Genomic DNA, 14,332 nt, shown 5'->3' with positions numbered 1-14,332 from the left:
ATTAATACCCTTGGCTCTTCTTAGCCATGTGATTATGGAAAATGAAAAATTTGGCAAAAGGAAAGCTCTTTAATACAAGCAGGGACCAATGGCAAAAAGAGAAAAAAAAATCATCAAGGCTTAGAAAAAGATAAAGAACATATTCAAAGCTCTCAGAGAAGGTCCTGATCTTGGAAGGACCAACTTCCAGGGCAGGCAGTGGGACTCTGAGGAGGAAAGGGGCAAGCTCTTGGCCCTCACCCTGTGGCCAAGAGAACAAGAGAACAGCATCCGGGCAGGAAAGATCTTGGAGGGAAGATCTGGTAATTTGTAATTCCAAGGAAAACCACGCCTGACACAGGGGGCGACACAGATCCTGAGAAGGAGGAAGCAGCACTCCTCCCCCTCCCCACCACTGGAGTTTGACAGGGCTGTGTTTTCTCTACAGTGCGTCTGCCTGATGGTCTAGGGAAGGGAGGCTTTTATAATAAGGGGATTCAATATAGGGGAAGGGGCACTAGGGCACTGAAGCTCTTTGGGTTTCTGAGAGCTCTGGTTTGGCTAGCCTAAAATTAGCATATTATCTACAGTTTTTACCCCAACTAGCCTGGCTCTGTGTTTACTGAAAACCTATACATGTTGGGATGGCGCAGGTTCAGCTGTCATTGTTCTCTGTATGTGTGTGCCCGCATGTGTGAGAGGGAGGAGCAGGGGAGGAAGAGAGTGAAGGAAAATCTGTGGGAAAAAGTTACCTTTCTTCTTTCCTCTGCAGCCTCCAGTTTCTTCTGGATCTCCTCCAGAGACAGGTCTTTCTTCTTTGGAGAAGCTAAAGTTCGTGGGGCTTCTGAGATAGGAGATGGTGGCTTCAAGATCAGCTCAAAAGCCTGGCCAGAGGCACGTTTGTTGATTTGCTTCACTTCCATATCTGAAAAATGAACATTTGAGAAATGTTAAGCAGATAAAGCTTGCAGCGTGGGTTTATTTTAATAATTGAGATTCCAGCAATTGGAAGTAGTGTTGTTATTCCGGGAGATAGGAATAAAATGCTGTTTATGAGCATTTACTCTGTGTTGTTTAGAACATATAAGACCTCTCTGTCTTTAGTATAACTATGGACATATTTTAACAGAATATTTACAATATTGGGAAATTTGACAATACCTATAGGGAGTTGAATAATGGTAAGCATACTTAGAAAAACCTAGCCTAAATTGATTTTAAATTAAGCTTTATTTCCCTTTTGAATAAATATGAGCTTTGCATGAAAATCAAGCAGCACAGATTTATTTTTTTGGAAATTATCATAGCTGTAGGCACTTTTTGGTTAGACGAGAAAAATAACGGAGTCCTCCAGTTCTCACATATAATGAGATATCATTATATAGATATGAATATATATGCATACATCATTATATATATTATCACCATTCCTGTGCTTAGGAATCACAGGAGCTACGTTAGAACCAATATAACTCCCTGAACAGTTGGGCATATTTGGCAAAGTCACTGCTGATATGCAAAGCATCCTGCTGATTTCTGTCTTGCCCTTCTGTATATTCATTGCTTCCAGTCATCAATCATGCACAGTGTCCACTCCAGGGATGACAGCATCACTCTGTGATGGGGTCCTTGTCTTCAAGATGCTTACAGTCTAACGGGGGCAATAAGCCAACACCCCATTGTAATGTCTTTGCTCCTGTGTTGTTGTTGCTTAGAATATCCTCCTCTAGTGTACCTCGGCTGGAGCTAGGAGCCAGGGAAAGAGCCACTGTGGTGGAGGAGGGAGGGGCAACATTGACTAATCTAATTTGTACACATACACATGGAATACCATTCAGCCTTTAAAAAGTTGGGGGAAATCCTGTCATTTTTGATAACATGGGTGAACCTGGAGAACACTATGCTAGGTGAAATAAGCTAGGCACAGAAAGACGAATCCCATATGATCTCACTTACATGTGGACTGTTCATAAAATTGAACTCAGAGAAGCAGAGGAGGATTGTGGTTACCAGGGGATAGGGGTGGACACTGGGAAGATGTTGGTCAAAGAATACATAATTTCAGTTAAACAGGAAGAACAAATGCAAGATACTTTTTTTTTCTTCTTCTTCTTCTTCTTTTTTTTTTTTTTTGAGACAGAGTCTCACTCTGTTGCCAGACTGGAGTGCAGTGGTGCTATCTCGGCTCACTGCAACCTCCGCCTCCCAGGTTCAAGCAATTCTCCTGCCTAAGCCTCTTGAGTAGCTGGGATTACAGGCGCTCACCAACACGCCTGGCTAATTTTTGTATTTTTAGTAGAGATAGGGTTTCACCATGTTGATCAGGCTGGTCTTGAACTCCTGACCTCGTGATCTGCCTGCCTTGGCCTCCCAAAGTGCTGGGATTATAGGCATGAGCCACCGTGCCTGGCCACAAGAGATTTATTGTACAACCTGCTAACTATTGTTAATAACAATGTACTGTATTCTTGAAAATCACTGAAAGAGTAGATTTTTTGTTCTCATCGCAAATAAATGATAGGTGTGTAAGGTAATTCATACATGAATTTGCTTGACTTAGCCATTCTCTAATGTATATATACATAATTCCAAATATGCCATACACCACAAATATATACAATTTTTATTTGTCAATTAAGAAAAAGAACTGAAGAATGGTTAGCCATTTTTTTTTCTATCAGTGGCTTATGTATTAAAGATAAGCAGATTATCAGACTCATGTTTTAAGCCTGCATAATAGAAATTATAATATAAAATAGTATAATTTATAATAGAAAAGATGATAACTAGCACCTGCTAGGACATTTATAATTACAGAACTCACAATTTAGTAAAATATAATGATTTTTAAAAGAAGCTCGTTGGTCAGCCCTCAATTTCAGATGAGCATTCTTTGAGTACCAAACTCCATCTCTCTGGTTTTAGCCCACTGATCCTTGTTTGAGGTGTGAAGCTACCCATGATTAGGCCGTTCTTTGTGGTGCACCACCAGTTTTCAAGTATTTGAAAACAGTTATGTTCCATTTCAAGTTGTTCCTCCAGGCTAAACATCTTCAAGTGCCCCAGAATGACACTGTTTCTAGATCTTTACCACCGTATTATTTCCTAACCTCTAAGTGCTCTCTAATTTATTAATATCTTTTTAAAGTTGTGGCAACCAAGCCAGCAGGTTATGTCCCCATTAATGTTCTTTTAGCAGCCTGGTTAGTGCACGTAGAGGCTGTGGCCAAGTAAAATGCCAGACTGGCAGGACTTGACCTCAGATCCTTAGCTGCTAATAGATAGTCTAGATAAAACTAACTCAATAAGTATATTGGAAATGATGTGGGCTTTTTCCTTCACAAATGTAAAAATGTTTTTCATTTTCCTGATGGCATCCAAGATTATAGTTAAATTTTAAATACAATTTTATAAAAAATATGTAAGCCTATGGATAAGGATTATAAGATAACATGGGCAAATAAAAACAGCTTATTTGATAAGGTGATAGTGTTTTAAATGGCTTAGGTTAGAGGCTCTGGAATTAGAACTGCCTATATTTGCATCCAAATAGTAAGCCCCTCTTAATAGCTGTTTGACACTAGGTAAGTTAATTAACTTCTTTATGCTTTTGTTTCCTCATTTAAAAGATGGAAGTAAAAAGAGTACCTTCTTTCTAAAGTGGTTGTGAAGATTAAAAGATAAAGGATGCTGAATGCAAAGCACAAGCCAAATACTTAGTGCTTACAAATGTAAACAATAATAATAATTTCTTGTTATAATGTTTGCCTGTAATAAACAAGTCACATTATTATCCAATGTAGAAATATCAGGTCAAGTTTAAGACTGCAGAAATTTCAAATTCTCTACAGACTCTTTTAGGAAGCACAGTTTACAAGCACTGTTGAATTATCTATTCAACTTCAACTTTAAATACAGCTCAATAAAAATTATAGAAGCCTGTGGAAAAGGATTATGAGAGAACACAGTCAAATAAAAACAGCTTATTTCAAGAATCAGCTCACACATAACTTCACATTTTTTCTTCCCCGTTTTTCAATCCCTAACCGAGCAAAAACCAGCCCTGGCTCCTTTGTCCTAACCACTCTGTGTTCTACGTTCTGGTCGTTCATGTAAGACTCTTCTACTAAGCCCTGAATTCTTTGAAGGTGAGGACTACGCCATATTGAACTCTGGATCCTCAGTGACAATCCATAGTTAGACATTAGAGTCTTGTAAGAAACATAGCTGGATCCTTCGTCACAGCTACATCTAGCAAATAATAAAGATCTGTCTAATTTATTTGCTGACCGAATGAATTTGTACAAAGTAGGCATTGGCCCTGCATTCTAATGAATGTTTTGTTTGGAGACAGAATTCCTTTCACATGGAGGACACTTCCTTATGGAACAGTTAACTAGCATTTATGATTTTTGTGCCATGATAGAATAACTTTGGAAGGAAACTGCCTTTGAGTCCTCGAATAGGCTTTAAAGGCACAGAAGGGGTTAACTGCCACAAGGTCAGTTTGTCTTGTCGTTAATGTCTTTCTTTACATATGTGGAAAAGAAAAATAATTGTGAGCCTGAGAGTTAGCAAAATATGCCTTAGGGATATCTAGGATACATAGAACTGTATAAAATATTTTAGTTAAATTGACTCAATTAGGTAAGGATGATGTTGATAATGATAGCTATCATTGTAGAGTGATACAATGAGCTAGGCTTGGCTTTGAGTGTTTGACTTACATTAAACCATTTAAATCTCACAACAACCTCAAGAGGAAGATGCTAGAGTTAAATGAGACTCAGATAATCCAAGTATCCATTTGTCCAATGTCATGTGGATTGTGGCAGAGCCGAAGTAAGCAAAATGAATCAGGATAAATCAAACCTAAAGAGTTGCACCTCAATAATGTTAATTGCCATGCTAATTCTTTAGGCTTTTCTTTTCAGACCCTCTTTATCTAGGGCCTCAGTTGTAAGTCAGTTTTATTTATTGAGTCAGTTATTATTATTATCATTAGCTTGTTGACATGTATACACCAAATATAGAAACTATATAAAGACAACAATAAAGCAAAAACAGTGATGGTTGTTGATTCTTTCTCTTGAGTTTTCTAAGTATAAAGCATTTTCTTATAAATTATGATCTACTCCAATTATGTCTTAGCCTATTATATTATTTGCAAAGAAAGGCCTTAGACATATTGTGGATGCTGATATGCTGTATGTGGCTGTTAATAAGAATCCATCCACATTTCTTAACCGACACTGATGTGTTGTTATTAGCACCAAATTCAAACTGTTTTGAGCAATAGGTAATCAATTGGACATAATAGCTAGACACAGCAAGTCAATAGTGAGATCTACAAAATATTGATGTGATTATATCAGGAGTTGTGAGAAACAAATATATATCAACCTTTCTTAATGATCTAGCTAGCAGGGGCATGTCTATCATAGGTAACTCACCATCGTAAGTATAGATGTTGATGTTGCGAGGTTCCGGGTAAAAGCAAGAGCAGATCAGTGACAGCATGGACAGCTCCTTCATTTTTTCCTTGTAGGCTGAAATGAAAAGCTGAAGATTAGTATATTTCACTTTTTCTGAATTTCCCTTTACTGCTTCTTTTAATTTGAATAATAATTATTGCTTCCTGCAGAGTGAATATTGCCAGGTAGACTCCTTTGCATTCTTTCACTAAATATAAATGAATACAAGATGTCAACAGAACTCTGAAGTGCATGTTCCTTATTGCAGAGGACATGAATTGCATAGTACAGCAGGTTAAATAACAAGGGAAAGAAAGGGACTTAGAAAAACAGGGAAGGTCGAAGGAATTAAGATCTAGCAGGATAGGAGGGAGAGAGAGGAAACAGATGGAATCAGTGGAAACAGACATGACTACCAGAGAGAGGGGCTCATTCTAGTAAATGTGCATGCAGGTCTGTTGTACATAAATAAGATTCTGGAGGGCTCATCTGCTGGTTCAGCCTGAATTGCCTCGTACTCATTTGGGAATAGTCAGAGAACTCATCAGGATAGTTATTAAACAAACACATTATCCAGGGTCCTATGTTGCTGCTTTCTCTTAATCTCCAAGGGCATTTTCTTATCTGTCCATCTTTTCTTTTTTCTTTCCTCTCTCTTTCTCTTTGAGACAGAGTTGCTCTGTCACCCAGGCTGCAGTGCAGTGGTGTGATCTCAGCTCACTGCAACCTCCATTTCCTGGGCTCAAGTGATCTTCCCCCCTCAGTCTCCCCAGTAGCTGGGACTACAGGTGCGCTCCACCATGCCTGGATAATTTTTGTATTTTTCGTACAGACAGAGTTTTACCAGATTTCTCAGGCTGGTCTCGAATTCCTGGGCTCAAGCAATCCGCCCACCTTGGCCACCCAAAGTACTGGGATTACAGGTGTGAGCCTCTATGCCCAGCCTCTTTTTTTTTTTTTTTTATTTCAAGTTTTATGTTAGATACAAGGGGTATATGTGAAGTCTTTTTACATGGGAATATTACTGATGCTGATGTTTGGGGTGCAGATCCCATCAGTCAGGTATTGAGCATAGTATCTGATAGGTAGTTTTACAAACCTCTCTCCTTCTCCCCTCTAGTAGTCCACAGAATTTATTGTTCTCGTATTTATGTCCATGTGTGCTCAGTGTTTAGCTCCCACTTATAAGTGAGAACATGCTGTATTTGGTTTTCTGTTCCTGCGTTAGTTCACTCAGGATTATGGATCCCAGCTGCATCCATGTTGCAGCAAAGGACAGGATTTTATTTTTTCTCATGGCCATGTTGTATTGCATGCTGTATATTTACCATATTTTCTTTATCCAACCTAAATAGATGGGCACCTAGGCTGATTCCGTGTCTTAGCTATTGTGAATAGTGCTGCCATGAACATACCAGCGCACGTGTCTTTTTAGTAGAAGGATTTATTTTCCTTTGGGTATATACCAAGTAATAGGATTGCAGGGTCAAATGGCAGCTCTGTTTTAAGTTCTTTGTCTTTCCCTCTTTCTACACACACCAAAGCCCTGGATCTGAGCTCTGATTACGTCTGATAAGGATCTCCTTCCCTCCCTTGCAATCCAACTTGGGTGCCAATCTTGCCATGCAGTTGCGAGAGTCCAGATTGTCACCTCCTTAGTCCTTCACTCCCCTTCCCTATTTCATTTTCTCATTTTCCCTCTAGGAGGCCTCCTGCCCCGGTAAACTTGGTGAGTATCTCATCACTGTCTGTTGTCATCAGGCCAGGTATCTGCAAACTACCAGGTGGGGGCAAGGAGGTAAAATCTTCTTATCTTTATTAATTATGCAATTAGTAAAATTAATAAATTAAGGAAAAGGGAAGAAAATGATGGGTATACTGTGCACTAACTTGTGAGAAAGTATAAGCAGATGGCTGTGACCTAAAATATAGACCTCCCAGGTTAACAGTTGCCTCTTGGCAGGGGCTTCTGGTCATTACGATAATATAACCCAAGGGAGAGTGGGTATCTTGGGAAAGAGGATTTTCGGAAGATGAGTTTGGGTATTATTGACAGGTCCATCTTTCCTTGGCCAGAAAGAAACATATTCAACCCCTGGATGCTTTAGATCCACAGATATTAGAATTATTCTAAGAGATTATTTAGTCAACTGTCCACCTACCTCACCACCAATTTTACAAATGAGGATATAGCTCCACAGAGGCCAAAGTCACATGTAACCAGTGAAAACGGTGAAGCTTCTGGATAAATTGCAGTAAATCAATCTATTTTAAAACTGCCAGAAGGCTTTCTTCTAGCTCTACATTTCTAGGGTGAGGTTCAATGTGTTAACAGGTGCAAAGATCAAATATCATTTGCCTATGATTCAACCTAACACATCCTGAGGATCTGCTAAAAGAATCTCCTCATTATTTAGCTTATTTTCTTAAAATAAGCAATACATTTTGTCTTGTGCCATAAAAGTCCTGGAACACCCATTCTGAGATACTTTATTGAACACCATTGGAATTTTAGAAGGCTAAACCAAATTTCTTTGTATCATTTGTTTATTCAGTTAGTGAAATTGTGTCACTTAATAAAGGCCCAGCCAGATCCAGATTCATATGGATGTTCAGTGAGAATCATAATTTCTGCCAGAGGATAAAACATTTGGTGATTTAATACATTTAATTCCATGAACTAATTCAAAACAATAACAGCAAGGTTTTGTAGGCTGGTACCTTTTTTGGAAGAGAAATGCAATCTGGTATCCAAAACATTTTGCAAAATTAAGCACATATTAGAAGCATATGAAGCATATTACATGCTGACTTTATTAAGAAGGGTCAATCCAAACATAAAAATAAAATAAAAGATTTTCCATCTCACAAAATAGGAACAGATGAAAGCTGTAGCAGAACATGAATTTTTAGTGAAGAAAAACTCCTCAATATCTGTCCTTAGGAAATGAAATTCAATAATTTTCACTAAGGCCACTGCCCTAATTATGCTTGACAAGCTAATAAAGAGAGTTTAGAGTAAAAATTGTCAGGAGCCAGCACATTTAGAGCCCTATGTGTAATGAATAACCATTACTATTATGGACTGAATATTTGTGTCCCCCCAAAATTTGTATTTGAAATCTAATTCCCAATGAGATGGTATTTGGAGGTGGGGTCTTTGGAGAGTAATTAGGTTATGAAGGTGAAGCTTTCATGAATGGGATTAGTGTCCTTATAAGAAGACCAGAGAGCTAGCTCAATCTCTTTTTGCCACATGAAAATGCAACTAGAAATTGGCAGTCTGCAAACCCAAAGTGGGCCCTAACTAGAATCTGATCATTCTGGTAGCCTGATTGCAGACTTCCAGTCTCCAAAGCTGTGAAAAATAAATTTCTGTTGTTTATAAGCCACCTAGTCTATGGTACTTTGTTTTAGCAGCTAAAACTAAGAAAATGACTGATAAAAATGTTCTTTCTTGTTCAAGGTGGTCTGGAGACAAAACCCAGTTAACCTCTGTGGGTGATTCCTTTAATAGCATTCTTATCTTTACTGTTATTTGTATCAAAGGCTATGACTCCACATAGCATGACGCTACCCAGTGACAGCCACGGCACAGATTCTCATTGATGAGTTGCTTGCATTCTAGGGAGATCCTTAAAAGCGAGCTGCAACCACAGTCCAAGCAAATCCTGACTGCTTCCCTGAAGCAAAGGCACACTCTCTGTGAAGAAGGGTTTCCTCCTAACGTGGTACAGTTGCCCAAACTCCCCAGATGGCATTGCTGGAAAGGTATGTCATCAGGAAACAAACTTAAGACACAAATGAATAAGGCACATCAGGTTATGTACCTGGCTAAGGGAAATAGTGCAAAGAGAAAAAAAAAGGGAAGAGACTTAATGAAAAAAGAACTGATAGGAAACTAACTGAATTTGGAGCCACTGAACACTTTGAAAGGTAGGATTAACTCGTGAAAGACTCTTCTCAGAAAGATTTTTTTTTTTCCGGCTTGTGTGGGAACAACCATTAACATGAATTTTAACACTTATCATTTTGTTGTTATTTAATTTGGAATTGATAGTGCAGTATCAGAATTTCTTCCGTTTATTCATCCTAGGCAAAATTTTATTTGACACCTTAGTTTTGGCTAAGGCTGTGTTTTGTTAAAGAAGTAGCGATATGTATTAGACTTCCTGATCACATATAAAAGATAGTAAAGAATGCTCTGGAAATGTCATTAATATACTACTTTGGGAGAAAATGTGTCATAATCTCTGAAAGGAATACTTGTTCGTGTCCCGACACATTGGTGTTCTTAATGACCATAAAGAAAACGTCGTTTGCAGGACCAGATGGCTGACTATGGCCTTGTGTTCAGGACGGTTCTGCTGATGAGGCCCAGATCTGTTAGCACATTCCCTTTCCACTTTTCCTTTCTCTTGTTTTCCCTGCAATCATATTAGCCTAGTGGGAGGTTTTCTCGGCAAGTCCTAAATACTCAATTTAAATGCAACCTCATTTTTTCCTTTTGAAAAGTGCCTGGGGATAAAGTAAAGGATAAAATCAGATGCTAAAGAATGCAGGATAGATGTCTCTTGCCCTTGGTTTTACGGCAATTCGATTTGCACGGTTTCTGATAGACAGAAAGGACAAAAGCACTTTATTTGAAGCTTGCCAGCTTATATATACAGTGGCAGAAAGCACTTCTTTCCTTAGGAAAAAAAAAACCCCTGTCATTTCCAGGCAGTGGTGTCTTTAAACTGGGTAGAGTGGGGCACTGGCTATGGACCCTGCAGTCCTCAGAGCTGGTGCCAGGATTTAAAACGGCAGCAGTTAATGGGAGGAACAGGGTTCTCTGCAAATGGGTTCTAAAAACACCTGAGTCTTGCACCTGCAATTGTTAAACCCTGCTCTTCTCCTAACTCTGTCCTCCCTTTTCTCTTTCTCCCATTACCTAAGTCTTAACATAGACAGAAATCAGCTACCTTGCAGTTCATTTCTGGTTCCTTTTTTTTTCCATAAGGAAATAACATTTCCTTTTAATTTCAGAAATTAAGCCCCTAATGATAATTTTAACTCAATTCTGATCATATTGTGTGTGTTTGGAAGTTTGCTTACTTTGGGGCACTATAACTCAAGGTCAGATTTTTTTTTTAAAAGTCAGATATGTAATCCCTTTTAAAAATCCTTTTGGGAGGTCCATCCCTGTGATATTCTTTTTAAAAGACAAAATAGACTAAAATAATTTCTTTTCTTTTTCTTTTTTTTTTTTTTGAGATGCCCAGGCTGGAGTGCAGTGGCACGATCTCGGCTCACTGCAAACTCCGCCTGCCGGGTTCACACCATTCTCCTGCCTCAGCCTCCTGAGTAGCTGGGACTACAGTCGCCCACCACCATGCACAGATAATTTTTTGTATTTTTTAGTAGAGACGGGGTTTCACCGTGTTAGCCAGGATGGTCTCGATCTCCTGACCTCATGATCCGCCTGCCTCGGCCTCCCCAAGTGCTGGGATTACAGGCATGAGCTATCGCGCCCAGCCAATAATTTCATTTTGAACACTTCTTACATATTATATCGGCTCAAATTCGGAGCATAAAATATTTTGGCTGATGAATATGTAATTAATGATGTAACATTTAAAAAGAAAAAGAAATAACTCAGATTTTTAAATACTCCTTTTTAACATCTCAGAAGATCACTGACATGAGGTAATATTCTAGATATTTCTGCTATGATGATGTAATGCTAATTGCTTTAGAATAAAATTAGATTCAGTCCACATTCTACCCGTCTCTCTCTACAGAAATTATGGTTTTCTAAGCCAGGGAGGTTTTGAAATATTAATATTTTGACCGAGCAAAGCATTATAGTTTTTCTATGGGAATAGATATCAAATCAAATAAAGGGACATTTAAGAAGGTCAAAGCAGTACAACCCATCACTGGGTTATACAGAAACATATGAGGCTCTTAAATTTCAATTTCATGTATTCTTGGCACCAGTGATAGTGACAAGGAAAAGAAACTAGATGACATGACTCAGTCCTTGTGATCAAAATTGTAATAGAAGCAGTAAATTGTTCTAACCTGGTACCTCACCTTACCCTGGATTCCAGTTAAAGCTCCTGCTGTGTTTAATGAGAGTTCCGCTACATCATGCAGGCTCTTGTCCTTTTTTTCTTTCCCCTGATGAAAGAAATTCTTACAGTCCTTTTTGGAGACCGAATGACATTGTGGTTTAAAGGAGTAATGAAAGCCCTTTATTCTGTTTATGTGTCAAGATTTTTATCACCAAGTGTAATTCTGAGTATTGAGGGTTTCCTCCCCCCGCCAAGCCCCTAAATACTACCAGATAGTAAAACCTAAAATAATAGGTAGATTGGTTGGGACTTAAATGAGACAAAGCCAGGGTGAAAAATGGAGAGTCTGTTCATCTGGTTAAGGACAGTTCTCACGTAAGAATGACTATGCTCTTCCCTTCCTGCAATCTTCTGAGCTGGGCTGCTCCTGAGCAGCAATTTGAGGCTGCCATGACATTCTCTGAACTGTTTCTCCAAAATGGCTCAATGTAGCCCCCAAGTGATTTAAATTTCTCACTATTACTTTTTAATTCTTGGCTGAACAGTAGAAAATACATTAGATCCATTTTTAATTAGCAAAACTTACTTCCTATGCAGAATGATTATTGCATTTGTGGGGCCAATGCCCAGAGTCACAAATGTTTTGGTCACCAGTGATAAGGATGCTGGCTTCATTGTTCACTTTGTTGTAATGTGTGGCTTTTCTCCAGAAAATAAACCTTGGCTTCTATCTCACATGGGTGTTTGAATTTAGCCTGACTATGACTTTGTATATAAGACTACATAAGGGTGGATTGCCTATTATGCTCTCAATGAAAGCAGAAACTTTTAGAAATAAAAAGTGTGAGACTTTTATCACACTGCAAAATAAAAAAATATTCAGATGACACTATTTCAGTTCATGGGCTAGTTGACTTTTCTGCTTGAATTAACCAGAAGTTGGGAGACTGAGAATACAGATTTAATGAACTGAAAAGGAGTCCTAGAGCTATCACCATGGGATGGGGTTGACTGTTTTCAGATAATGAAATATCTAATTTATATAGAACAGTGGGAAGACACGGAGTCAGATTAAGCAGCAGCAATATGTGCCACAAACCTATTAGTTATATCATGATTTAATTCCTTTATCAATCTAAGGAATTAAAAGTTCAGAGCATATTTCTTGAAGAATTTGCATAAAAACCTTACTTCCGTAGGCTGGTATAAGGTTTCAGTGGATTTGAAGAGCCTCCATATTGCTGTTTTAGATCTGAGTATGCCTTGTAAAATTCACTTTATGTATAATAGTTATTAACATCAACTGTGAAACAAATATTTTAACTTGGTGTTACTGCCAAGTAATATTTATCAACGTTCCACCAAAAAGAATTCTTATCTGGGTAGTGGACAAATTGTACTTAAGGCAGTCTCCCTAAATATTGTCTTAGGAAATGAATGATATCTGAATAATTAATGGAAGATAACTATTTCAGACAAAGGCCACAAAAGCTGCATGTAGGAGCTGAAATTTTGCTTTCCTCCATAATCCGAAAAAGAATATCCACGTGTTCTGGCCGGGCGCGGTGGCTCAAGCCTGTAATCCCAGCACTTTGGGAGGCCGAGACGGGCGGATCACGAGGTCAGGAGATCGAGACTATCCTGGCTAACACAGTGAAACCCCGTCTCTACTAAAAATACAAAAAAAATTAGCCGGGCGTGGTGGCGGCGCCTGTAGTCCCAGCTACTCGGGAGGCTGAGGCAGGAGAATGGCGGGAACCCGGGAGGCGGAGCTTGCAGTGAGCCGAGATCGCGCCACTGCACTCCAGCCTGGGTGACAGAGCGAGACTCCGCCTCAAAAAAAAAAAAAAAAAAAAAAAAAAGAATATCCACGTGTTCTTCAACGAAATTTTGTAAAATGTGCAGTGTGTAGCATTTACTCAACAGTGTCCTCAAAGTTGCATTTTGCAAACCCCATTCATTAGAGTTTTATTTTAGCCACTCATTCAAACACTGTGCATTGTTTTGCACAGTTTGTGGCATTAGTTTGCCTTATGTAAATGGTGCAGTGAACAAAAACTGAACAGTTAGGTAAGAGTTTCCACCTGAACGACAAGCTCCAAGATTTTGCTAGTCATACTTAAGTAATATGTCTTATGGTCACTTTGTGTCAAAGAGAATAGAATAAATATATTCTATTTTATATTTATAAAATATGTTATATTTTATACTTGTAAAATATAACATATACTATATATAAATAGAAAATAATACTGTCAAGGTTTATAACTGCCTGATGTTACACAAAAGGTTGCAGTGATTTTATTTTGGAGTATCTCTGGCAGTATGTGGGAATAACAGAGCCTGTGAGGTGAGTGTGAAGCATCGTACTGTTTGTTCCACAGTGTAATTATCTTCAGCATCCATCTCAGAGGCAGCTAAATAGGGTGAAATAAATCTTTTGGGTTAACCTAGATATGACATTGAAAATTGCTTTTTTGTTTTGAAACTCAAATGTTACTTCCTCAAGATTTGCGATGTAGACTCATTTCCTGAAACAGGTTTTATCACATCATAGCCTTGAACTTTAATGAGTATAATTTTCTGCAAAGAACCTAAGGCAATATACAATGCAAGTAAGTAATCCTCCTGAAGCCTTTGCATTCCAGTTTTTTGTCATCCAGTTTATGTTACAAATAGGGTCAAAATATAAAAGACAACTTACTCTAGGATAAATTTTCCATTAAATTTTTTTTTCCTGGATACTTTGAAATAAAACTCCTTTGAGAAGTGGTTATTTTCTCCTGAATACACAGTTCTCAAAGGAAGACATATTAATGT

At 38.4% G+C, this 14,332-nt stretch overlaps 1 protein-coding gene across 3 annotated transcripts in view; it reads right to left on the bottom strand.

The window, feature by feature from the left end:
• STMN2 (stathmin 2) overlaps positions 1 to 14,332 on the bottom strand; it is a 55,781-nt gene that overhangs the window by 23,471 nt on the left and 17,978 nt on the right. For all 3 annotated transcript variants that reach the window (XM_025393372.1, XM_025393374.1, XM_025393373.1), the window contains 2 exons: positions 5,433 to 5,528; positions 732 to 904 (listed from right to left, as the gene is read on the bottom strand). In XM_025393372.1, coding sequence (XP_025249157.1) covers positions 732 to 904; positions 5,433 to 5,528 — 269 coding nt within the window. The remainder of the gene's footprint in view (positions 1 to 731; positions 905 to 5,432; positions 5,529 to 14,332) is intronic.

Source organism: Theropithecus gelada, chromosome 8 (genome assembly GCF_003255815.1).
Source record: "Theropithecus gelada isolate Dixy chromosome 8, Tgel_1.0, whole genome shotgun sequence".
Taxonomy (NCBI): domain Eukaryota; kingdom Metazoa; phylum Chordata; class Mammalia; order Primates; family Cercopithecidae; genus Theropithecus; species Theropithecus gelada.
This window is presented reverse-complemented; position numbering and strand designations above follow the sequence as displayed.